The sequence below is a fragment of the Martes martes genome (genome assembly GCF_963455335.1).
Source record: "Martes martes genome assembly, chromosome: 6".
NCBI classification, from domain to species: domain Eukaryota; kingdom Metazoa; phylum Chordata; class Mammalia; order Carnivora; family Mustelidae; genus Martes; species Martes martes.
This window is the reverse complement of record NC_137893.1, coordinates 115359543-115386187: the sequence shown is the minus strand read 5'-3', so window position 1 is coordinate 115386187 and position 26645 is coordinate 115359543. Positions and strand designations below refer to the sequence as shown.

General features: G+C 41.3%; 2 protein-coding genes across 3 annotated transcripts in view; one reads left to right on the top strand and one right to left on the bottom strand.

Annotated features, from left to right (window-relative positions):
* SLC26A8 (solute carrier family 26 member 8) overlaps window positions 1-20916 on the bottom strand; it is a gene marked incomplete at its 3' end in the record, with an annotated part of 77311 nt that extends 56395 nt beyond the window's left edge. The window contains exons 1-3 of the mRNA XM_080805932.1: window positions 20814-20916; window positions 9778-9964; window positions 4052-4191 (exon numbers count right to left, since the gene is read on the bottom strand). Of these exons, the coding sequence (XP_080662058.1) occupies window positions 4052-4191; window positions 9778-9964; window positions 20814-20844 (358 nt within the window). The 5' untranslated portion in view covers window positions 20845-20916. The remainder of the gene's footprint in view (window positions 1-4051; window positions 4192-9777; window positions 9965-20813) is intronic.
* A 129-nt stretch (window positions 20917-21045) lies between these two features.
* The window catches only part of MAPK14 (mitogen-activated protein kinase 14), a 77933-nt gene continuing 72333 nt past the window's right edge, over window positions 21046-26645 (top strand). The window contains exon 1 of one of the 2 annotated variants that reach the window (XM_080807274.1): window positions 21046-21559. In XM_080807274.1, coding sequence (XP_080663400.1) covers window positions 21444-21559 — 116 coding nt within the window. In that variant the 5' untranslated portion in view covers window positions 21046-21443. The remainder of the gene's footprint in view (window positions 21560-26645) is intronic. The other variant, XM_080807273.1, reaches the window with a different exon arrangement.

The window sequence follows — 26645 nt, the reverse complement described above, 5'->3', positions numbered from 1 at the left end:
CTCCCTCTCCCTCTTCCCTTCCAGCTCATGTTCTCTTTCTCTAAAATAATAAATAAATACAGATCTTTAAAAAAAGGATATGAGGATAGCAAAAATGAACATGAAAAGATGTTCAACTTCATTAGCCATTAGGGAAATACAAATTCAACCCATAAGGAGACATCACTACATACCTCTTAGAATGGTTACAATAAAAGATAATAAAAACTAGCTTTCATCAAAATAAGAATTTTGCCCTGTAAGTACTCTGTTGGAAGGATGAAAAGACAGGCTACAGATTGGGAGAAAAAATTTATAAAACATAAAAGACAAAGGACTAATATCTAGAATATAAAAATAACTCTTGAAACTCAATGGTGAAAATGCAAATAATCTGAGTTAGAACATGAGCAAAAGACAGGAAGAGCCATCTCATTTAAATATAAAGGTGGGAGGGGCCCCAGGGGGGCTCAGTCATTAAGTCTGCCTTGGGCTCAGGTCATGATCCCAGGGTCCTGGGATAGAGTCCCATATCAGACTCCCTGCTCAGTGGGAAGACTGCTTCTCCTTCTCCCACTCCCTGTGCTTGTGTTCCCTCTCTCACTGTGTCTCTGTCAAATAAATAAATAAATCTTAAAAAAAAAAGTATATATATGTATATATATACATAGACACACACACGAGTGGGGAATTAGCATAGGGAAAAATCTTAAACATCACAAGGCATTAGGGAAATGCAAACAAACCACAATGAGGTCTCAGACACCCCTATTAGGATGGACCCCCCCCCAAAAAAAGTAGTGACAACACCAAATGCTAGTGAGGATACAGAGCAACTAGATCACTCATAGACCACTCATGCTGGTGGGAATATAAAATGATACACCCATTCTAGAAAAAAGCTGGCAGTTTCTTAAAAATCTAAAGATGCAACTATTCTACAATCCCACAACTGTGCCCCTGATCTCTTATCCCATAGAAATGAAGACTATGTTCATTAACCTGTGCACAAATGTTCAAAACAGCTATATTTGTAATAGCCAAAACCCAGAAACAATCGAGATACACTTCAAGGGTGAATGTTTAAATAAACTATGGCACATCCATACCACAGAATTTTACTTAGTAACAAAAAGGAAAAAACTACTGATACATACAAAAACCTAGATGAATCTGTAGGGAATTAAGAAGAGTGAAACAAAGGCAGTCTCAAAGAATTTCAACTGTATGGCTCTTCATATAACTTTCTTGAAAGGATAACATTCTAGACATGAAGAACAGATTAGTGGTTGCCAGGGTTAAGGAGGGGATGGGGGCAAGGGTCAAGTGGGGATAACTATAAAAGGGCAACATGAGGGATTCCTTGTGGTAGAAATGTTCTGTATCTTGACTATATCAATGTTAATATCCTGGTTGTGAAACTGAACTGTAGTTTTGTAAGATGTTACCACTGGGGAAAGTAGGAAAAGGATACAAGGAATGTCTCTGTAGTCTCTTACAAATGTATGTGAATCTATAATTTTTTAAAGATTTATTTATTTGAAAGAGAGAGAGAGAGATTGAGCACAAGTGGGAAGAAGAGAAGACAGGCAGAGAGGAAGAGAGAGAATCTCAGGTAGACTCCACACCAAGCATGGAGCCCACATGGGGCTCAATCTCACAACCCTCAGATCATGACCTAAGCCAAAACAAACAGTCAGACACTCAACCAAATGCACCACCCGGGCATCCCTTGTGAATCTGTAATTATCTAAAAATAGGAAGTTTAATTAAAAAAATACAGACATCATCAAGTGAAGGGTATGGAGGAACTAGAACTCTTGTACATTGCTGGTAGGGATGAACAATGGTAGGTACAGCCCCTCTGGAAAACAATTTGGCAGTTTCTTAGGATGTTACACACATAGCTACCATATGACCAATGATACATGAATGTTCATAACAACTTTATTTTTGACAACCAAAAACTAGCCATGAAATGTCTCCCAACAAGTGAATGGGTAAACTAGCTGTGATATGTCAGGGCAATGGACAATTACTCAGGAATGAAAAGGAACAAGCTATTGATGCACATCACAATTTCCATTAATTTCAAAGACAACGTATGGAATTGAAGCAGCCAGCCTTCGAGAGTTACATACTCCCTGAATCCATTTAGATGATATTCTCAAAAAGGCATAACTGTGGTGATAGAGAACAGATCAGGTTTTGCCAGGGGTGGATGGGACTAAAAGGAATGGCATAAGAGTGTTTTGGGGTTGACAGAACTGTTTTGTATCTTTGTTGTGTTGGTGGTTATATAAATCCATGCATGTGTTTAAATTTATAGAATTGAACACCAAAAGGGGGAAGAAAAGTAAATTTTCCTGCAGAATAGTTAATTGAGTATTTAAAAAGGTATCCCTGGGATGTCTGGGTGGCTCAGTTGGTTAAGCAACTGCCTTTGGCTCAGGTCATGATCCTGGAGTCCCAGGATTGAGTCCCACATCGGGCTCCCTGTTCAGCAAGAAGTTTGCTTCTCCCTCTGGCCCTCTCCCCTCTGATGCACTCTCTCTCTTTCTCTCTCTCTCAAATAAATAAATAAAATCTTAAAAAAAAAAGGGGGATCCCCTTTCTCCAACTAATCGCCTTGTCCTGGAGTTGGTTGTTAGCTACCTCTCGCCCCTTTGCTTGGCCTCTCTCATGCTTCGTACAAGCCATACAATAACAGGTTTCAAACCTGTCTGATGGGCCCCAGGAGAATAAAGGAATAGGATTTAAATACTATGTAGTAGGGGCGCCTACGTGGCTCAGTGGGTTGAAGCCTCTGCCTTCAGCTCAGGTCATGATCTCAGAGTCCTGGGATCAAGCTCCGCATTGGGCTTTCTGCTCAGTAGGGAGCCTGCGTCTCTCTCTCTGCCTGCCTCTCTGCCTACTTGTGATCTCTGTCTGTCAAATAAATAAAATCTTAAAATAAATACATACATACATACATACATACTATGTAGTATTAATTTAAATACTATGTAGTAGTTGCAAACTACTGTGAGTAAAGGATTAATAAAATCTTTTCTCTTTCTCTGCGGATAAATTTGATATTGGGTTAACTTTCTACTGTTTCTTCGGAAGCCCAGTAATGGTGGGATGTCAGCTGTGTTACCAGCCAATACTGGTTATGGTAAAAATGAGCCTTATTAGTCTACTCTATCTGGACCATGCTGATCTGTGAATGAAGGATAAATATACAGTGGGAATCGTTAGCTTTGATATTCTGAGTGCAATAACTCTTGTAACTCGCCATGCCGTTTGTGGGACCCTGGAAACAAGTTATGAGAATTATGAGAGATGTTGTTTCCTATTCAGGAAATGAGGCTTCTGAAGCCCATGATAATTCCTGCACCTCTGTCTGTGTGATCTTACTGTCTTCTACCTGAACTGCCACTTGGAAGACCAAAGAGTGGTGTCTGGACTGCTTTGTGTGTAACTTACTGAAGAGATGCTAGCATGCTGTGTTTCCTATGCTTTACCTTCCTAAGGAAAACCAATGCCAAGTGAGGTCTATTGTAGTTGTGTGAGTATGAAATAACTAATTAAGCAAAACCAAACCAAAACAAAACAAAAAAAGCCAAAACAACATTGAATGAGCATTGCAAATACTCTTGAAAGTATTCTATCTAAACTAACTGAGTTTATTTTTTTTCTTAAAGATTTATTTTATTTGAGAGAGTGTGCATATGCGCTGGGAGGGGGGGTAAGGGCAGAGGGAGAGGGAGAGGATCTCAAGCTGATTCCCTGCTGAGTGTGATGCCAGACAGAAGCCTCCGTCCCACAGCCCTGAGGTCATGACCTGAGCTGAAACCAAGAGTCAGATGCTTAACCACCCAGGTGCCCCAAAACTAACTTAATGTTTTGGAACCCACCCTGGAAGAGTTAGAAATCTGGCAGGTAAGGGAACAGATGGTAGTAACGTGAATGGAATTCACCTCCTTCTTTCCAATCATCTAACACAGGTAATTGTTTACTAATTGTTTACTCTGGGTGAGCAGACCAGGTCTGACAGGTTGTGGGTGAAGAGGCTTTGAATCTTCCTTACCTTGGGGAACTTGCATGAGGCCAACAGTTATACCAGCAAGTAAGTCTCCAAGAAGCCAATCCTTGAACCGATACAAACACACCCACTCCAGGAAAGGAAAGATCGTTATTATGCATCTTAAGAACTTGTGCCATGAGCAGCTGTGAGAAAGAAGAACAGAGACTTGATAAGATTTTCCAAAGAAAAAGCCCACATAGCCAAGAAAAGGCCCAGTGCATAACTATTCCCATATAGCAGTGTTTCTTGTCAGCTTTATTGACATTCTGACACAGTGGACTAGATAATTCTTTGTTGTGGTGGGTGTGTCCTGCGACCTGTAGGATGGCTAGCAGCATCCCTGGCCTTTACCTACCAGATGCCAATAGCACCCCCTCCCCCAGTTGTGACACCCCAAAGCGTCTCTAAACATTGCCAAGTGTTCTGTGGGGGACAAAAATCACTTCTGATTGAGAACCAAATGCCATATATATATATATATATATATATATATATATATGAGAAGAACTAAGCCTTATCATCTAGCATACGAAACAGGATGTTTGGAAAGAATGAAACCCACAAATTTTCCAGTAGGAAAATGGAAAATGGACTCTTACTGTTTTCTCTTGATAAGGACAGTGTTTTGAGATGTGATACTGGTGGAAGGCAGGGGCCATTAAGATGTCCACATCATTCCCATATACCAATTTTCTTTACTGAATAGTAACTCTATGCCGCTTTGATCTGTAGTATGTAGAAATTTATAGAAAAGGTAGGTAATGGAATCCTGCACTTTAGGAGCTGGCCATATAAAGGAAAGGCAATAAAATAAAGCTTTATTATCCTTTAACCTAGTGGACATCAATCAGAACCAATTTTGTTATCCAGGAGACATTTGGCAAAGTCTGGAGACATTTTTGGTTGTCACAACTGAGGGAGAGGGTGCTATTGGTATCTGGTGGGTAGAGGGCAGGGATTTTGCTACACATCTTGTATTGCATAGGACAGCCCCCATGCCGGAAACAATTTTCTTTTCTTTTTTTTTTTTAAGATTTTATTTATTTATTTGACAGAGATCACAAGTAGTCAGAGAGGCAGGCAAAGAGAGAGGGGGAAACAGGCTCCCCGCTGAGCAGAGAACTGGATGCAGGGCTTGATCCCAGGACGCTGAGATCATGACCTGAGCTGAAGTGCAGAGGCTTAACCCACTGAGCCACCCAGGTGCTCCCAGAGACGATTTTCTGGTCCAAAATGTTACTGATGCTGAGATTGAGAAAACCTACATTAACCTCTAAATCTAAATCTAAATCTAAAACAGCAGAATCATTGTTAGTCAATTGGTTAATCAATCAACCAGTAAAACTAATATGGTTTTAAATTGCTTTTCACTAGTTAAATCTTAGTATGGGCTGAAAGCCAAAAGTATGAAGATTTTTTATGTATGAGCTATAGTTGGATAACTGGGATTTGGCTATAGTAACAAATAGAACTTTTGTGTAGCAAAGCTAAAATGTGTGCTCATAAAAGAATTTCACATGTTTGACTCTCACAGCTATGAGCATTACTCCCCCTAAGGTAATTGAGGCCAAATAAGTGTAAGTGATTTTTCCAAGGTCACAGTTGTGTGGACAGAGCTGGGGCTACAAACCAGGTCTTCTGATTCTTACTTCAGTGTTCTCTCCACTCTATTACCACCATAGTTCATATTGACAGCTATTAAATTCTGTTTGGGAGCCAGGAATAAGATCATTGGTTTGGAAGGAACATCACACTGCTGTTTTTATGAGAGTCCTTGGATGTTAGGCAAGGATACCTAGGGTGCTTTCTCCAATTATGGCCCCCAAAGGGGAGAGCAGAGCATGTCATGGGGACAATTTTTTCCTTCATCTGATCCCCTCTCTACCATGTACCACTGGGCAGAAGACAAGCCACCCTAGGCAGAGTCATCAAAGCTCTTTAGCATGGAAAAATAATACAGTGGACATGGAATGATGGGACTCTAGACCTGAAAGAAAATCAAGGAAGGAGCTAGAGGGATAGGAATTAAAGCCAATGTGTGTGTGTGTGTGTGTGTGTGTGCACGCGGGGGGGGGCAGTGAGGGGGGGGGACGCAGTATAAGCATTTTGACACGAATCTGGATTTTATTCAGGGCATCCTAAAAGTGAGGAATGTAAGAGTCTATGTGAAAGGACCGGGGCATTTTGACAAGAAAGGGAATATTTGTAGTTGCTAATAATGGAAAGGGAGAAGATGAGGAAAGAGATGAAGTTTTCTGTAGAAAAGACAGACAAGTGGTTGTGACAGGTGGTTGTGGCACCTGGGTGGCTCAGTTGGTTGAGTGTCTGACTCTTGGTTTCAGCTCAGATCATGATCTCATGGGTCATGAGATCGAGTCCGGTGTCATACTCCATGCTCAGAGCGGAGTCTGCATGAAGATTCTCTCCTCTGACCCTCTCCCAACTTGCTTTCTTTTTCTCTCTCTCAAATAAATAAGTCTTAAAAAAAAAAAAAAAAGAAGAAGAAGAAGAGGTAGAGTTCAGAGACTTTTTTTTTTTTACTAAAAAAACCCCACCTAAAATCATGTTTTTTATTTGCTAGGTGCCTTACAAATACTCTTTGAATCTTCACAGTCAAGTAGATGCTAATATCATCCCCATTTTTACAGATAAGGAAACTGAGGCAAAGTAGGGTTAGATAGCTTACCTAAGGTCACGCGGTTGGGAAGCAGCAGAACTGGGATTCATAACCAGGCAATCTGGCTTCTGAGCCTTGCTCTTAACCACAGAGTTGTGCAACCTTTCATGTTAAAAATCCAAAAGTGGATACAATTGTATGTTTCAGAAATAAGGATCTGGGATGTAGAACTGATCAGATTTAAGTGTCTAAGGATAGGGCAGGTTGGGGGGAGTTAGGCTGAAATTTCTTCAGTAGTACCTTTTTATGATGGAGTAAAAGTCAGGAAAAGATTCTCCTTTTGTAGAGACAAAGTCAATGTGCCCCTAAATCCCCTCTTTGACACATGACCTCTGACCCATCTGGAGTAGAGAAAATGAGAATAGTGATGTAGGACTGGGGAGGGTCTCCAAGACCACAACTTACAAAAGGTAGGATATGGACAAGGGAGAATGCCTCAGAGAAGGAAGGTCTACAATAGGGCTGTGTGGAGGCCTTCCTCCCTTGTCACCCAACACAGGCCAACTGTAGTGATAAGTCAAGGGATGAGAAAGACTGATAAATCCCAAGTGTGAGTGAAGACAGCTTGAATACTTAGGGTTGATATAATGATGTAGGTTACAAAGGGTCCCTCACCTGAGGTCTGTGGACCCGCCCCCATGGGTCTGTAGATAGAATTTGTAGGTATGTGAACTTAGGGAATATTATACCTTTATTTTCATTACCTCCTAACTGAAATTAAGCATTTCCATCAATTATGAATATTGACAACAAGCCACTGTAGTATCAGTAGAACCTTTGTCACCAATAGAAACTGCAAATTTTCATATTATATTCAAATTGCTGCAGAGATCTTAAGATATCATTTATGTTCATCACTACCTTGAAATTATGATAGTTATTAGATCCATATTACTAAATAACATTATTGTGGTATTTTAAAATATTTTGATAACTGTATTTCAACCTAGTTGGTTTACTTTATAGCCCTATGTATTTTATGCTTTAAAAAAATATTCTGGCCAAGACCATTCAATGGGGAAAGAGCTGTCTCTTCTTCTTCTTCTTCTTCTTTTTAAAGATTTTATTTATTTATTTGACAGTGAGAGAGAGAGAGAGAGAGAGCACAAGCAGGCAAAGAGGCAGGCAGAGGGAGAGAGAGAAGCAGGTTCCCCACGGAGCAGGGAGCCCGATGTGGGACTCGATCCCAGGACGCTGGGATCATGACCTGAGTCGAAGGCAGCCGCTTAACCAACTAAGCCACCCAGGCATCCCAAGAGCTGTCTCTTCAACAAATGGTTCTGGGAAAATGGCATCTCCATATTGAAAGAATGAAGTCAGACCCTAACTTTATACTATATACAAAATTAACTCAAAATGGATCAAGAATCTAAATTTAAGAGCTGAAAACTATAAAACTTATAGAAGAAAACATAGAAGAAAATCTTCATAATCTTGGATTTCCCAATAGTTTCTTAAAGATGTCACCAAAATCATAGGCAACAAAACAAAAATTGGGTAGACCGGATCTCATGAAAATTATAAACTGGTGCACCAAATGATACTATCAACCCACAGAAAAGACAGTCCACAGAATGGAAGAAAATATTTGCAAATCATATATCTGATAAGGGTTTAGTATCTAGGATATGTACAGAACTACTACAACTCAACAATAAAAAGACAACCTAATTTTAAAAGAGGTAAATAGACATTTCTTTAAAGAAGATATAAAAACAACCAGTAAGCACATGAAGAGATCTCAACATATTTAGTTCTTAGGGAAATGCAAAAAAAAAACAAACAAACAAACCAAACCAAACCCCACAATGAGATACCACTTCATGCCTGATAGGATGGCTATAATTAAAAAAAAAAAAAAAAAAGGAAAAATAACACAAGTTGAAAAGGATACAGAGCAAAAACACTTGTACATTGCTAGTGAGAATGTACAGTGGTGTAGCTTGTATGAAAAAGTCTAGTTCTTCAAAAAATTAAACATAGAGTCACCATAAGATCCAACAATTCTACTTTCAGTTATATACCTGACAGAGTTGAAGACAGGTTCTCCAACAGATACTCTATGCCAATATTCATGGCAGCACTATTCGCAATAGCCAAAAAGTGCAAACAACCCAAGGGTGCACCAACAGATGAATGGATATGCAAAATACGATATTTATGTACAATGGGATATCATCAGCCATAAAATGAAATGAAGTACTGATCCACGCTACAACATAGTTGAAGCGTGAAAACATCATGCTAAGTGAAATCAACCAGAGAGGAAAGACAAAAATTGCATGATTACACTTAAATAAATTATCTAGAAGAAGCATAGGGACAGAACAGAGAGGAGAGGTTACCAGGGATGAGGAGGAGGGGACAATGGGGAATTATTGCTTAATGGGTACAAAGTTTCTATTTGGGGTGACGAAAAGGTTTTGAAAACAGTGGTTGCAGAACATCGTGAAATGTCATTAATGTTGCTGATTTGTACATTTAAGACTGGTTAAAATGGCTGATTTTCTGTTATATGTATTTTACCACAATTTTTTAAGTAAAAAAAAATTATCCTGCAAAGATGTCCATTAGCTTTACCAGCCTGCTACAAGGTTGACAGCACAAAAACAGGCTAAGGGCCCTTGAACTGGAGGACCCACATAGTCCCAGTGACTATCAGAGGCAGTGAGTTCTACATTGTACGGTTGCACAAGTACTGCCTAGGGTCCATGGGATATGAGGTTAGAAGGATCTCATTCTGCTACCAGTACTTAGTCGACCATCGCTGCTTCTGTGGCTGTTTTTAGGAGACTGGTAATAGTCGCTAATCAAATGATGTATTTATTAAATATCATCCATAAATGCTGTTAGGGACATCCAAGAAATTTATAATCAAGAGGGTGCTACAGGACAAACCATAAGCAAACCAACTGAAGAAAAATCACACAGCAGCCTAAGGATCCCAAAGATAGGAATTCAGAGGAGGAAGACAGAAGTTAGGCACTGAAGGAGTAAAGTAGCATTTTGGTGCTGCTAGCTTGGAGGCAGCTGAATGACCCCCTACACCCACCGGCACTGGACGTGGTGTCTGAACGTGGTGATGTCGATGTCCAAGTTCCCAGAGGAAATACTCTTCCTTCTGTGTTCCTGTTGAAAGGTCTCCTCATTGTACACATCTCGCTTGACATCATATGTGAAAGAATTTTGCCTGTATTTATAGCCAAAACCCTCGGGGTTCCTCTCTGGTTGCAACATTCCTGGTTGAGTAGGAAGAGATCAAACAAAAAACAGTTTTAAAAAAATCTAGATTCTTGGCACATTCTTATGGAAATTAAATTTCCATAAAATAATATCTGGTATTTGCATAACACTTGCTGTCTTTTTTTTTAAAAGATTGATTGGTTGATTGATTGATTTATCAGAGAGAGAGAGAGAGAGCACAAACAGGGGCATCAGTAGAGGTAGAGGGAGAAGAAGTTTCCCCGCTAAGCAAGGAGCTGGATGCAGGACTCGACCCCAGGACCCTAGGATCATGCCCTGAGCCGAAGGCAGACACCTAACCAGACTGAGCCACCCAGGCTTCCCAACACATTGCTGTCTTAATAAAAACTTTCTCTTGTATAATTTTATACTCAAATCCACCTATAAAAAACGCAAGGTGTGTATTAGTCTCATTTTCCAAACAGGGAGACCTAAAAGTTTCAACAGCCTTGGTTGTTTAATAATTAGAGTCAGGACTAGAACCCAAACGTCTTGCTAGGAAACCTAGTTTTCTTTATGTTCAATTATATTGCTACGTTGCGGAGGAAATGATTATGAGGTAAAAGTCAGTAGAACCATCAATTTTCACCACAAACCCTGAAGGTGAAGTGGTCAATACAGTATCTTCTTCCCTTTATCCCTTCCTTTTCTTCATAGCGCTTGTCAGGACCTGATTCAATATTTGTCCATTGTCTGTTTCCCTTACTAAAATAGAAGCCCAAGAGGCAGGACTTTGTTCACGGCTATATCCCCAGGTGCCAGAATATTGCTGGAAAGTACCAGCTAGTGGCACCATGGTGTAGCAGAAAAAACATTGCATGGGCTATCAAGAGACTCGGGTTCCAGCCCAGGCTGTTTTTCTAACTAGCTATATGGTTAGGAGCAAGCGTCTCAGAAACTGAGGGTCAGTTTTCCTTTGGTTTCATGCATAAAATAACATGGTTGGAACACGTGGTCTCTAAGACCGTTAAATTTGAAAGATTTTATTTATTTATTTGACAGATAGAGATCACAAGTAGGCAGAGAGGCAGGTGGGGGGGGGGAGGCAGGCTCCCCGCTGAGCAAGGAGCCCCGATGTGGGCCTTGATCTCAGGACCCTGGGATCATGACCTGAGCCAAAGGCAGATGCTTAACCGACTGAGCCACCCAGGTGCCCTGGGTCACATTAAGTTTTAAAAATCTATATCATTCTGCTCTTTTAAGAAAATGAGAAGTAGCAGTTACTGTGGATGGCTACAGGTCTATTTCTGGGAGAAAGTATAATCATTCTTGATCATCTATGTTTGTTTGTCTATTTTTTAAAGACTGTATTTATTTATTTATTTTAGAGAGAGATCATGTGAGAGAGTGTGGGCAGGGGGAGGGACAGAGGGAGAAGGAGAAGGAATCTCAAGCTGACTCCTCACCGAGCACGAGCCTGATGCTGGGCTTGATCTCATGACCCTGATTTCATGACCTGAGCAGAAATCGAGAGTCAGATGCTTAACTGAATGAGCCACCCAGGTGTCCCTCATCATGTTTTTGAACAATAAAAAAAGCATAAACTAAATTGCTTCCACGTAAATGTGGAAAAGCATATATATCGATGTATCTATCTATAGATATATAAGATACCTGGGTAAACACACAACATATGTAGATTACCCAAGTAGTTCTTTTATAAGTGAGGCTGAAAACAAGTTTAATGTACCAGCAGCTTTGTTTTCCTTCAGAATGATCATGTGTCATCATCATCAGCAGCAATATTTATAGAGCACTTGTTATATACCAAGCATTGCACTCGATTTTTTTCATGAGTTATTTCACATAATTTCCATGACAATCCTAATACGGCTATTATGCTCATTTTATGGGTGATAAAACCAAGTCAATTACTTTATACATTTTGAGAAATTAACTAACTGGGCTGTAGACGTAGATTGTATTTTTACCCTCAAAGCACTCGTGTGTTGTATAACACCTATGAACTAACGATCACAAATTCAATAAAGTGGGCATGTGATGGTGTGTAAAGAACTGGGGGTGCCACAGGGGCATCAAGGGCATGAGGCTCCCAGTACAGGGCCATACCTATACTCTGGGCATGTTTCTCTGCTTCAGCCTGTCCTCTTGTATGCCAGGCTCGGGTGCTCTACAGACCATCCTGTGGGCACAACCATGATCTGAAACGCTGCCAGGTCTTGGGAGCCCTGTGGGCTACTGACAACCTTGGTGGGCCTCCCTGGGTATTATGAAGGCAGTAGGCACAATTTTAGCACCAGTTGCCCTTGATTTGGTCCTGGGGAGACTAGGGTGGTCAATTGTAAATAAATGCCTATGGCTTTTGCTATCAACTTAAACAAACAATTCAGTACAAGTGGACTAGTGCTGGTCAGTCCATTTTGTTCAAGAGTTAACTGTACTTTCTCCAATTTTTTATTTAATTTTTTAAGCAAAACCTATACAAGTTAGACTGATTTTTTTCTATCTATATTCATCTTATTTTCTACTTATATTCAGAGATGTTTTTTAATGTTTTCATTTACCAATTTTCTGGTTTTTGTGTCATTAATTAATTAATTAAAAGTATAATTAGCATAAAAAATATTTAAAAAAAAAAAAGTGGGCATGTGATTGGGGAATATAGAAGAGAACAGAAGAGGTATTTTACAATGTACCACTCAAGAGAATTAGTAATATGTGTTTTCCGCAGAAAAAACAGAACTATACATTAAAACAGGTAGTATTTTTCCTTTTCTTCCCCCGTCCATAGGACTATTCATCCAGTCATCCTTACTTTTCCTGTGTAATCTTAAAATAAGCTTCCATTGCTGGAAGAGAGCTGTTCCTGGCAACTGAAAGAGCCTAATTAACCTGCCAATTATACTGAGATTATAAAAACTGCCATCCTGGGTTGGATCCAGGGTTTCAAATCTAGCATTTTCCTTCTGAAAGTGGTACCAAGGCAGGGTTGGCGTAAAGCAGGCAACATATAGACATTGAGGCACAGAGGGAACAGTGGGACTGATGAAGGCAACAACAGCTCCTTGCACGGGGCAAGTGGGGCCCAGCCAGGCCAGGTCTGATCTTTCTCAAGATGAGTGACTATTGCAGATTTTTATCTGAAGTCTTCTAACTCTGAAATGTTGTCAATTACTTTATACTTTTTTTTTTTTTCCAACACAGAGCATATCTAACAAAACCCCTCTGCAGGCCAGATTCAGCCTATGGACCATCAGCGTGTGACCTCTGAACCAAGAGTCTTGTTGTCGAAGCTACGAAATACCCTCATGCTATCCTATCACATATTATAGTTTATCCCCCAAGAATTTCTCTAACTCTCTTCCCAAGTGAAAGTATTTATATTTTCTGTTGTCATGCTCTTTGGAGGTATTGGATCCCACTAGTTCACTTACAGAAAGTAGGGTTTCATTCTATTGTCTTCAATCTACATCATTTATATTTCAAGAGGTAGCTCCCACCTACCAGACTAAGTTTTGGTAAGTCTGTCTGCTTTTATTTTCACAATTTTATAAATTTCTACCATATGTTCTCTTGGCCTTCATTTGTTTCTGCTTCAGAATTCACATGGTATTTCATCTGTGGTCAATTAATTTAGTGTTCCACTAACATTTGTTGAATGCTAGGTGTTATGGGGATTAAAAAGGACAAAGACTCTATAGCTCAATAGACTAAAAATTCCAAAATATAGTGCTCTAAGAGTTGAGAGGTGGGAAAGACAGGAGATATTAACATTTATTGCTGCTTTGCCATATGCCAGGTTCTTCTCACACATCATCTCAAGAGAGGTACTCTTTTCCTCATGATGATGATACCCATTTTACTGATGAGTTTAGTGAGTTTCTCAGAGTCATAAAAGGCTTAAATAGCTGAGCCAGAACCTGAACCCTGTCTTTCTGATTCTAAAATCATGCCACATTCTAATACCATGTGATCTCCTACAAGTGGGATTAACAATTCAACCTAGGGGGATGAGAAAGGCCTCCTTGGGGAGAGATGAACTTTGCTCTGTCTAAACTGGGGACAGAGAGGAGAATAAGGTATTGAAGGAAGAGAACAAGATAAAATCACAAAGATAATATAAAGCAAGTAATTTAATAATCTGAGTAAAGGAGAGCCTGGGTGGCTCAGTGGGTTGAGTGTCTGACTCTTGATTTCAGCTTAGGTTATGACCTCATAGTTGTGAGGTGGAGCCCTGCCTTCAGTTCTGTGTTCAGCAGAGAGTCTGCTTGAGTTTCTCTCCTACACCCTTTGCCCCTCCCCCTCTATTCCTTCCCCTGCTCACAGGCACAGTCTCTCTAAAATATATAAAACAAATCTTAAAAAAAAAAAAATATCTGCATGAAGTCAGTGTCAAGCCCCAAAAAGTGGATTGAGGCCTATTCCTGGAGGGTCTTGAATATCTGCACTGAACTTGGACTTTTTAGCTATTTAAAGTGTTTGAAACAGCATTTCTCACAGTATTAGGACAAACAATTCTAAAATTTTTATGGAACCACAAAAGACCCCACATAGCCACAGCAATCTTAAAAATGAAAAACAAAACTGGGGGTATCACAATTCCAAACTTCAAGTTATTTTACAAAGCAACAGTAATTAAAACAATATGGTACTGGTATAAAAGTAGACACATAGATCAATGGAATAGAATAGAAAGCCCAGAAATAAACCCACAATTATATGGTCAATCAATTTTTGACAAAGGAGGAATGAATACACAGTGTGGAAAAGACAGTCTTTTCAACAAATGGTGTTGGGAAAACTGGACAGCAACATACAAAAGAATGAAATTGGATCCCTTTCTTATACCATACATAAAAATAAACTCAAAATGCAATAAAGACCTAAGTGTGAAACTTAAAACCATAAAAATCCTTGAAGAGAGCACAGGCAGTAATTTCTCTGACATTGGCCATAGCAACATTTTTTTCTAGATATGTCTCCTAAGGCAAGGCAAATACAAGAAGAAATAAATTATTTGGACTCCATCAAAATAAAAAATTTCTGGACAGTGAAGGAAACAATCAACAAAACTAAAAGACAACCTACAGAATGGGAGAAGATATTTGCCAATGACATATCTAATAAAGGGTTAGTGTCCAAAATCTATAAAGAACAGATACAACTCAATACCCAATTAAGACTAATAACTAATAATAACTAATATTATTAGTTACTTATTACTATTATTATTAGTTATTATTGATAACTAATCCAATTAAAAATAGGCAGAAAACTTTAACAGACATTTCTCCAAAGAAAACATCTAGATGACCAACAGACACACGAAAAGATGCTCCACATCACTCATCATCAGGGAAATGCAAACCAAACCCACAATGAGTTTATCACCTACACTTGTCAGAATGGCTACAGTTAAAAACACAAGAAACAAGTATTGGGAAGAATGTGGATAAAAAGGAACCTTCTTGCACTGTTGGTGGGCATGCAAACTGGTACAGCTGCTGTGGAAAACAATATGGATGTTCCTCAGAAAATGAAAAATAGAACTACTCTACAATCCAGTAATGCACTACTGGGTATTTATCCCCCAAATACAACACTAATCCAAAGGGAAACATGTACCCCTATGTTTATTGCAGCATTATTTACAATAGCCAAACTATGGAAGCAGCCCAAGTGTCCACTGCTAGATGAATGGGTAAAGAAGATGTGGTATATATTATATAATGGAATATTATTCAGCCATAAAAAGAATGAAATCTTGCCATTTGCAACAACATAGATGGAGCTAAAGAGTATGATGCTAAGGGAAGTAAGTCAGAGAAAGACAAATACCATATGATTTCTCTCTTATGTGGAATTTTACAAAACAAATGAGCAAAGGAAGAGAGAGAGACAGACAATCAAGGAAACTCTTAACTATAGACAATAAGAGGATGGTTACTAGAGGGAGGTGGGAGGAATGGGTGAAAGAGGGGATGGGGATCAAAGACTACACTTACCACGATGGAAAGAAAAAAGTGCTTGAGCAGGACTTGTCATAGGCACAAGGAGGTTTTTTGGGAGGATGAATGGTGTCAGTGGTATGATCTAGGGGTATACTGTTCAATATGGTAGCCACTGGCTACCTGTGGCTATTTAAATGTAATTAAAATAAACTAAAATGAAAAAATCAGTCCCTCAGTTGCATTAGCTACATTTCAAGTGCTCAATAGCCATATGCGGCAGAGGCTACCCTACTGAACAGTGCAAGTATGAAACATTTGCATCATCACAGAAAGTTCTGTTGGACAGGAGAGACTGAGGCAAGAAGTCCAAGTGGAGATGTAGAGTATTACTGTAGTTTAGGGCAAAAGGAATCAAGTCGTAACTCAGGGGAGGGACCACAGAGAGGATAGCTAGCAGGGGCTGCAGGAAAGCTGTCTTTCAGGGTTCGTCACACAACCGGCAAAGGTAGTGAGGTAAAATGCATGATTTCCTTATTGGGTTTTGCTGTTGTTGTCTGGAGTGTGTCATCTCTAGAGTTTGTCCAGCTTCGTTATGTCTTTGTGGATTTCCTAGAAACCCTAGTGCTTCATTTACATGTCCTAGCAGGACACTTGTAACAAAGTATGATGACAAGAAGCTCCTATTTACAAGAGGCAGATGTAGTTTGATGTGGAGCAGGTGGCGCATTTCAGAAAAAAGTTACCAAACCATACTGATGGAATAATGTACCTGTTGGCTGAGACACAGTGCAAGGTGGGAGAGGAGTCTCTGTTACTGACTCCTGAAGGCATCAGTGTGATGGGCCGCTGTCCACAGTGTGATCAACAACATGCTGAGCTCTACCCATTATCCTGAAGGTTAAGTGTCCACTTAAGAAACAATTCTGGGGGGAGCCTGGCTGACACAGTCGGTTAAGTCTCCCAATTGTTGGTTTGCCACGTGTTGGGCTGGTGCTGGGCATGGAGCCTGCTTGAGATTCTCTCTCTGTCCCTACCTACCCCTTGTTCGTGCACTCTCTCTTACAAAAGGAAAAGGAAAAGGAAAAGAAAAAGAAAAAGAAAAAGAAAAAGAAAAAGAAAAACAATTCCCTGATGCTTCCTGACGTCAAACAAAATATTTAGGTGGGATGACCACAGGCCCAGAGTTTTTAAGGTTTCATTTTCCTATTCTACAAATGTCATTCTGGGCATCCTGCTTCCCTAGTAATTAACAAATTATTTTAATCTATGTAGTCCACACTGAGGGCCCACACTAATAGCACCAGCATCATCTGGGGACGTGTTAGAAATGCAAATTCTCAGGCCCTACCAAGCAAGACTTAATTAAATTATCAGAAACTCGGAGGATGGGCCAGGAGCTGGTTTAAGAAAAGCTCCAGGTGATTCAGATACACAGTCAAGTATGGGGGCCACTGTAAAAGAAGACAATTATCTTTACTTGGTCAGTCTTTCTGTGCTAACTTTGGGAGCACTGTTAAAAACAGGGACTTTTGACCTAGTCCCTGCATCCCCCATACTACTCCTATCTATCCAGCCATCCATTGATTCATTTACATGATGTGTTGAAAGTATTTTAAAAAGCCAAGCATAGGGGTGCCTGGGTGGCTCAGTGGGTTAAAGCCTCTGCCTTCGGCTCAGGTCATCACTTCAGGGTCCTGGGATCGGGCCCCGCATCAGTCTCTCTGCTCCCCTCCTCTCTCTCTGCCTGCCTCTCTGCCTAGTTGTAATTTCTCTCTGTCAAATAAATAAAATATGAAAAAAAAAGCCAAGCATAAAAAAATTTAAATGCAACCCAATTTTCTGACTATTGACCTGATAGATAATGAAATCCTGAACCTTACTTTAGTTGCAAGTATCTTTTGCCCCATAGCGTCATCTTTCCTATATCCTCTATAATCATGCTAAGGTAAAATTCACTTACAAAATTTCAAATAAGCATTTGTATGTAGTTCCATCAAACACAATAGCCCTTTGCCCGTTACTACCTCATTTTTATAGGGAATGTATTTGGAATATAGCAAAGGCACGAGCGAGGTGCATCGCTTTTAATATCCTTCAGTCACACTGTCTGGTGGCTGGGGATGAATAATAAGCGAACGGCCCTCAAGGAGCTGACCACGGTACACATGAACAACTACTTTAAATGCGTCTTGGTGAGACTATTCCCAGTGGGGTGTGTTGGAGAGAAACTCTGGGTCGGGGTGCGGATGTTGGAGAAGGCTTCAAACGGGGACACTGATTCATTAACAAGAGTTAAAGAAAAGGGGCCATAGCAGGTGGGAGTAGGGGCTCAGTCCGTAGGAACAAATGAACCAGAGCAGTGAGGTCTTTAAGGCGCTTGTGGGCACAGACGGTGAGGTGGTAGGGAGAGGCCTCCGGCTGCAGACAACTCAGACCGATGAGTCTGCAAGGATTCGGTTGCAAATCGCACGCATTGCCTCTAGTCCTTGCCTTTGACGAGTAGAGATGATGCCTCCGAGAGATAAGCTCTCGAGGACCACCGTCATTCATTCATTTCGCAAATATTAACTGAACGCCCGCGACAGGGTCCGACCCAGCGAATGACGGACACAGCCCCCGCCCGGGGACTTCGAAGGGTAACGAGGACCTGGTGCCCCGCACCCGGACGCTCGCGTCCTGCTCAAACCTGCGGCCCTCGGCCCCTTGCAGCTCCCGGCCGCGGCTCCACCTGGTTCCCGGAGCGTGGCGCGAGTGCTGGCGCTGGGGTCGGACGCTGCTCCGACCCAGCTGGAGACGCTGTAGACGCGGACGCCGGCCGTTCCCGAGCCGTTGCTGCCGAATTCGCGGGCGTTCTGGCGGGCGGGGGCCCGGAGATGGGGCGAGGAACCGGAGCACCGGCAGTTGCAGTAGGAAGCCGGGAGAGGAGGTGGGGGGGGTGGTGGTGGTACCCGGGCTGGGGAAGCCCCTTCACCTGTGTCATCCAGGCCTCCACTTGCTTTGGGGTTTGACTGCTCTTGGCTGGGGGCCTTCTAGATACCAGGCCTTGTGCCCTGCACTTCACTTACAGTCATTCACTTAAGTCACCCTACGACGTCGTCAGATCAGAAGACGAAGGAGGAAACTGGAGATCAGAAGGTCATTCAGGTTTCCAACCTTAGCTCTCTGCCCACAAGCCTGGCTCCTCCCACTGAAGGACGCTCTTCTGCCCAGGTCTCTTGCTGCGCTCCCCCTCAGAACCCGGCCCTTTAACCTTCTGAAGTTGATTCAGTCCCTGTCACTCACTCTAACTATGCCCTGTATTCCTGCTTGGCCCAGAGCGGTTTTACACCTGCTCGATTACTGTATTAATGTCTAACGCATTCACTTTACCTAGTCCTTCCTTTTTGTAGATTGTCACCTCCATAAGGCAGGGATTTTTATCTGTATTATCAGTGCATAAACAATGTGGATATAGTAAGAGGTCAATAAATTGTAAATCTCATGTAAGCAGCAACTGCCTCTGTTTTTGAATCGACTTTAATGGGAAGCGCCTGGCACCCAGTAGGTACTGAGTACGTAATTATTGAATGAGTGACTGAATGTACTGCTTACTTCATCTTTGCCCTTTCAGTCACTCACCTCACTATCCCAATTTTTTGGATAATTTTATGAATTCCTTAGGATTCCTGCTGCCGAGTTTCCTCCGTTCTATCAATGCACTCATTACCTTGATTCCCCACTCCTACCTGCCATATTACAGTCATATTTCTTGCTCTTACTTCCTCCTTCAACCTTCATTACTTCTTGGAAAGCTCCCTAACCCGCATTTTGGAACATTTTCAAGCAGGATGTCTTCATAGGCAAGAGAATCCAGGCTAAGCCACACTGAATCCCCCAAAGAAAAGCTTTCCATGAATCATCCATGATTCTGGTTTTTGTTTTTCCTCAAGGAGAACTGAGGATCCTGCACTACCTCCTAAACTGAGATCATGGTCATTATTCATAATTAGTCCAATAAATATTTATGGTGTACCAGTTATGTTCCAGGCACTGTGCAAGATGCTGGGACAAGATAGGCAAAGTTGGAGCACTCCAAGGGATGCGTAACACTAAAGAAAATAATCATGCTAAGTGTTGAGAAGTGTCCTGGCTTGGACCCAGTTATTTCTAAGAGAGATTGTGACAAACTTAAAAATGGGGGTAGGTATGGGGTTGTAATATCTTGCCCAATCACACTTATTATTTTGTTCAGCTTTATAAATGACCCTATTAGGTGGGAATGTAAGGCAGGAATTATTTTTGCAGGAATTATTTTTCCAGAACTAGAACGAAGGTCTAAGAAAGGTCAATCGACTTGCCAGAAGACCACTATCTGCCTTACTCTCCTTAATCTGAGAGGCATGAATCAAATGCTTAAAATCGTCTTCACTGGAAGCTTCAGAGCAGAAATCAGTTTCAAACCCTCTGAGTAATGTTTCAAAACCCCTTTCAAAGGGAGATACTGGAGACTTTCCTGAATCAGAACTACCTGGGGCATTTTGTAAAAATGCGCATTCTTGGAGCCTGTCAGGGACCTATCCACTTAGACTCCCTGTGGGTCCTGAGACTTTGCATTTTTAAACATCTAAAGTGATTCTTCTGCACAGAAAAGTTTAAGAACCGCTAGGAGAGTTTGGATGGAAAACCTCAGCCTTAATGCAGGGCTAATATTTGCTTTTGGGATAGAGTTCGTCACAATTCAGAAGATTAAGCCGTATGTCCTTGAGCAGATGGAATACAACGGCTTTCTGGCCAGAATCTTCCTTTTCTTAATGTAAATATTTCTTGGAAATTGGGGGTTCTGCTTAGCAGATGCTCGGCTGCTGGTGACTACAGGCAGTTCAAAGATCTTTTGGCTCTTTTCCCGACACCCTATTAGTCACTGTCCCTTTCCACCACGGAGCCAGGCACTTACCCCGCCGACCACGGTGGGGCGCACGCAGCATACATTGCCAGCTTATCCCTTCCTTCCCGGGTCTGCCTTCGCGCCCTTAAGTCCGGGAGAGTTCTTGCCTCTGGTGTCCAGCTGTTGTTCTTTTCTCGCGAGAAGTGCTCCTCCCATCCTCTCCCGTCGTCAACCCCCTCCCGTGGGCAGGTTCCATATTGGGTAAAATCTCGGCTCGCGGAGAGTCCCGGGAGCTGCTCTCGCGAGAGTAGGGCAAGAGGCTCCTGTTCGCTGGCTCTGGAACGGCGACCACTGGAACCTCAGCGGGCGTTGCAGCTGGAGCGGTAGTCCCGCGGCGTAGCCGGGAGTCGGCCTGGTCTGGGAGAGCGTGCAGGGAGAGCGTGGTGGGCGCAGCCTTGAGCTCCGGAGCGTGCCCTTGCCCTTAGCCGGGCTCGCTCCCGTCGCTGAGGCGCGTCTAGCAGCTGCGGCTGACAGGGGCCGCGCGCGCGGGAGTCGGCGGGGTCGCGTCTGCCGCACCTGCGCCGACTGCCAGCTCCAGGTCCCCGCCCGGCCGGGCGGGCGACGAGGGCCGGGGAGCGGGAGCGGGCGCAGGCGGGGCCCCTCAGGGCCACCTCCTAGCCCCGCGGCCGCCGCTGGAAGATGTCTCAGGAGAGGCCCACGTTCTACCGGCAGGAGCTGAACAAGACAATCTGGGAGGTGCCCGAGCGTTACCAGAATCTCTCCCCGGTGGGCTCTGGTGCATATGGCTCCGTGTGGTGAGTGTCACCGGGCTTGGGTCTGCGGTGGGCTGAGTGGCCCTTAATACCCCAGAGCCAGGCGTGCCCCCATAGCTCAGCGATGCACCAAGCGGCAGGAATTTTCCTTGGGGGAGGGCACCGCTGCCTCTTGGACCCCTGTCCTGCACTCCCTGTACCCCTTGCACCCCTCACTCTGCACCCCCAGGTAGGCGGTCAGCTGTGTGCAGGATGCAGGTCCACGGTGGGTTGTGGTGCTGGAGCTCGGCCCCGGCTCGCACCTTGCGCAAGCCCTTCTTGTGGGGGTTGCTGCTCCGGGGGCTGGCACGGGGGCGGGGGTGCCTCTTCGGGGGTCTCCCTGCCAGCATCGAGCAGAAAGATCCTCTCTGGAGGTGCGTCCACTTTGGGCGCCAAAGCCCGCCCTCAAAGCAGACAAGCCCGGGGAGTTGCAGGGAGAAGCAGAAGGGCAAAGCTCGACCGGGAGACTGCGGTTGTCCGAACAAAACTGACGACGAAGGGCGTTCTGTCCGTTTTTTTTTTTTTTTTTTTCCAAACCTCTTTCGAAATCTCATTTTGAGAAGCATTCGTTTTGAATTCGCACTTGCATTAGCAGCGACCCGTGGAACCTAGAATGCCGACTTTATCTCGGCCAGCACAGTGCCAGCTTGAGTGGTGTGTTTCCGATTCGGTTGAAAGCGTATTTCCTTTTTGCAGAGTGGGGGTGGGTGGTAGTGCCTGCAAGAACACTGCAGCTTGAGAAGCTGGCGGCCTCACTGATTAGTCACATACCGCTGCTCATTTAAGTATTGTTTGGCAAAACAGTTTTCCCCTTTGGAGCAAGTGAGATTCAGATCCGCTGGACGCGCTCAAGAGCAAGAAGTTACTAACAATGCTGGGATGTACTGTAAATATTTTTTAATTGCAGTACATCTTGTGAATATTGAGTTTTTTTTTTTTTTTTTTTAAAGTCCGTGAGAGACTTTGTAGGGAACTTATCTGCATTTGTAGCCTGAGGTACACGATGGTTATTTAAAGATCTATAGCAAAGGAAGGAATAGTCTATAGCAGAGGAAGGAAGAGACACTTCCCATCTTTAAATCACACTAGGTGTTTTAAATTAAGTTGATACCATAAAATTTCTGGATCTGAAATATTTCACTAATTTAGGTATTACACACTCAATTTTAGATTTACTGTAACTTGAGAGCTGCTAATTTGAGACTAATTCATGTATTCATGTGCATGCATCATTTGAAAAGGGCTCTATAAAATTATTTTTTTGTTTTGGAACAAATTCCAGACTTTTGGATGTGTTAATCTTTATAATTCCTGTGTTTCTTGAAGTCACATCATGAATTTCCTGTTTGGTAGAATCTTCTGGGTAATTGAGATTATGCAATTGTGTCAGGAAACAGATCACGTTGCATCTTCTAGTTCAAGCTGTGTGAGTTAATGTTGCGGATGGCTCCATGCTTGACATCTCCATTTTTTAAAAAAATATGTCAATTTAGATTTTAAGGGAATTTGCAACATTTTTCTATAGATGTGTATATATGTGTGTGTGATTGATTTGCAAATTTTCAAAGATTTATTTAGATCATTGCTCCTTTATAATAGCTTACTTTTTAACCTTTATTTTTCATTCTTCAATTGACATTAATTTTTGTAGTATCAGGTTTTTGTTTCCATTGATGTTTAAACTTTAATGAAATGATACAGCAGAATAACTCAACTCTGGGTAGTTTAGTGAACTTGAAAAGAAATGCTTGTAAGGTTTTCCAGCTGTTGGTATGAATAGCTCTACACTGGAACTGAAGATTCAGATTTACAGTGAAGTGTCATTAAAATGACCTTTACATTTCTTCAGTACTATACTTTTCTGGCTTATAGAAGCCAGCAGTATCTGACACTTGGAAGTAATTTTGCCAAACAGATTTTTAAAAATAGGTCATGTGTTCACATTGTATAAAATTCAAAAGGCATAAAAGGATATTTAATGAAAGGTATCCTTTCCTTCTTGTTCTCCAACCATGCTATTCCTTTCCTCAGAGACAACCACTGTTGAGTTTCTTATGTGTCTTTTTTTTTAGTAGTAATTCTGTTAAGGGATTTAAATTGTAACCTATGGTATAATGATGGAGGAAAATACATCTGATATTATGTGACAATTGACTGTAAACAAATGTAACTGACTTTGGATTGGAAATACTGGAATTTAGATTTACAATTAAGTGGTATCTCATTCAGAATTATTTGAAGTTGTTCTTTCAATTAGTTTTTTGGGTATTGCAGAAAACTGCTTTTTTTGGTTTGTTTTTTGTTTTTTTTTTTTCCCTTTTAAATTTCTCTTAGTATCCATTCTGGAGCCTCTGTTATTTTTCACTACCATCATCCTTTGAGAAAAGATTTGATTTTAGGAAATAACACAATCAAACTGAATTCAAATAATTTAGAGAACTTGTACTCAAGTCTGGTGAAAAAGATTAGGCATTCAGATTGGTCATACTGTTTTAGGTCAAATAGGAGTTGTAACTATAAAGTAATGACCGAATTTCTTGTGTGACTTGTAGAACTGGATCTGAAGTCTGTTCCAAAAAAGAATCCCTGAAAGCATTTTAAGGGATGCAACCTCACTGAAATAGGTGTCAGTTTCCTAATTTGATTGTTCCAAAGTGTGATATGTGATATGCTTTGATGTATAACTTAAGTTTTTTAATATTAAGCCTATTTTCGTTATTTTAATTTGTGCTAAGTATATGGTAGAAAAGCAAATAGCATCCTGTATGATAACCAACTATGAATCCAAAATCGAGGAATCAGACTAGAAATTGAGAATCGATAAGGTTTTAGAAATATGCCTTTCCTTTTTAAGGGGTAAAGGGAACTAAATAAGTCTTGCAGTTTTAAGGAACTTTGTGCATTGTCTGTGAGGGGAAATGAAGCAAAAGTATTGTTTAAGAATACTTTGTTGCAAAGCATTGATTTTTTGGTTTTGGGACAGAAGGGGGGACTCTTTGTGGTGAATTTAAGGAAATACAAACAGGAACTTAAATGCCTTTCCTCTGGGTATGGTTTTTCCAGACCCTTGCTGTTGATTAGAGGAGGTGGGGCCCTGGTCACCATAAAAGAGGTGAGAGTTGAGAATTACTCTTAAGTCATAGTCATTTGTTTATTCTACAGTATTGAGTACTGGCTATGGACTAGATAACGGGCTAGGTTTCATGAGCTAGAGTGCTGAGCAAGACAGAGTGAGATAATCTATTCCCTCCTCAAGCTTATAGCCTAATGTGAATAATAACTATTTTATGGATTGCTTACTATGTTCTAGGCATTTTGCTGTGTAATTTCTATTTATCATCAGTATATAAAGCATATACACAATTTTTAGTAAGAGGATGGCAAAATTTACTAAGAAATCAAATCCAGCTTCCTAAATGCTTTGTGTAATAAGACTACATATACGTAAATGTAATATAAATAAACAAAGCTAAGTTTTAGTGTTAATAGCCATTTACAGTTTTAAATCTTTTTTTTTCTTTTGGGATGAGCCAGGGTACAGATAAATGAAAAACATCGTTGTTGACTATGCAAAGATGACTTTCTTGACTCCTGATCATTAAGAGAGGCTTGCCCTTTATTTTTCTAGTGGCGATAATAGACCCATACTGATCTTTCTTCCCATTTGCTTTTCTTTGTAACCAAAGGTAAGGTGATTGGCTGCATGTCACCAGTACAAACAAATAAATATTTAAATCTAATAACAAGTATTTATATTATTGATATGTAAAGATTTTTTTAAAGATTTTATTTATTTATTTGACAGAGAGATAGTGAATGCAGGAACACAAGAAGGGGGAGTGGGAGGGGGAGAAGCAGGCTTCCCACCAAGCAGGGAGCCCGATATGGGGCTCAATCCCAGGACCCTGAAATCATGACCTGAGCCGAAGGCAGACGCTTAAAGGCTGAGCCACCCAGGCACCCCCGATATAAAAGATTCTTAAAAAAGAACTCAGATTTGGGGCGCCTGGGTGGCTTAGTGGGTTAAAGCCTCTGCCTTCGGCTCAGGTCATGATCTCAGGGTCCTGAGATGGAGACCCACATCAGACTCTCTGCTCAGCAGGGAGCCTGCTTCCCCCTCTCTCTCTGCCTCCCTCTCTGCCTACTTATGTTCTCTTTCTCTCTCTGTCAAGTAAATAAATAAAATCTTTTAAAAAAAAACCCTCAGATTTGTTATGAAGTCATATTTTATTTATTGAATCCCATTTTCTTACTGGTGCTTTTCTACTGGCTTGTGTATATGCTTTATATACTGGCTCTACTTTAAAATAAGGGTATTCTGAACCTCTGGCTTTTCAGTTCTGCCAGTTTAATTTCTTGATACTGAAGAGTACTCTTTTTTTATTTCCCTCTAACTCAGCTTTAGAGATGATTTGTATGTTGACTCTTTCATGAACTTGCATGGGCAATAGTGCAGATGGTCCTGAACCCCTGAAGCTTTGGATTCAAAGGTGGAAGAATTCACTGGGCTAGATCATTCTCATTTTAGTATAAATTAGCATTTTTATGGGATTTTACACTATATTTTCATTGAAAGCATCATCATTCAGTCTTTACTGATTCTCTGTTATTAACCCAGTTATGTAGAAGAAGAACTGTATTCATTTCTAGAAGGAATGGCTTACTTGTCAGTGGTTCTTTGGATTTGGTTCTGGGGTTTCAACACTTTAGTTGTCTTTGCTCTATATACAGGCTGTTGAGTTTGTGTGATAGTACCTTCTTTTGTGCTGTTTGCATTTATCCCTCTTGTTGTGAAGAAAGGGGTTGCTGGGTCACTTGCAATAGAGCTATGACTGTACAGAATCAATCCCACCAGCGTCATTTCCTAGCTAATCTGAGGGTTAATGACTTAACTTGTTAAAGTATACCTCTTCCTCAGAATTGATAGACCAAAAATGAACTCATTGCCCAGATCACATTTTTTCCCCACTAATTATTAGACAGTGCAAATATTTAATTTCTGAATTTATGAATCATGTTGGTTTGAAATTCTTCAGTGTACATGTTGTAAAGTTGGTACTATTTGTACATGTTTGTGTTATATAAGTAG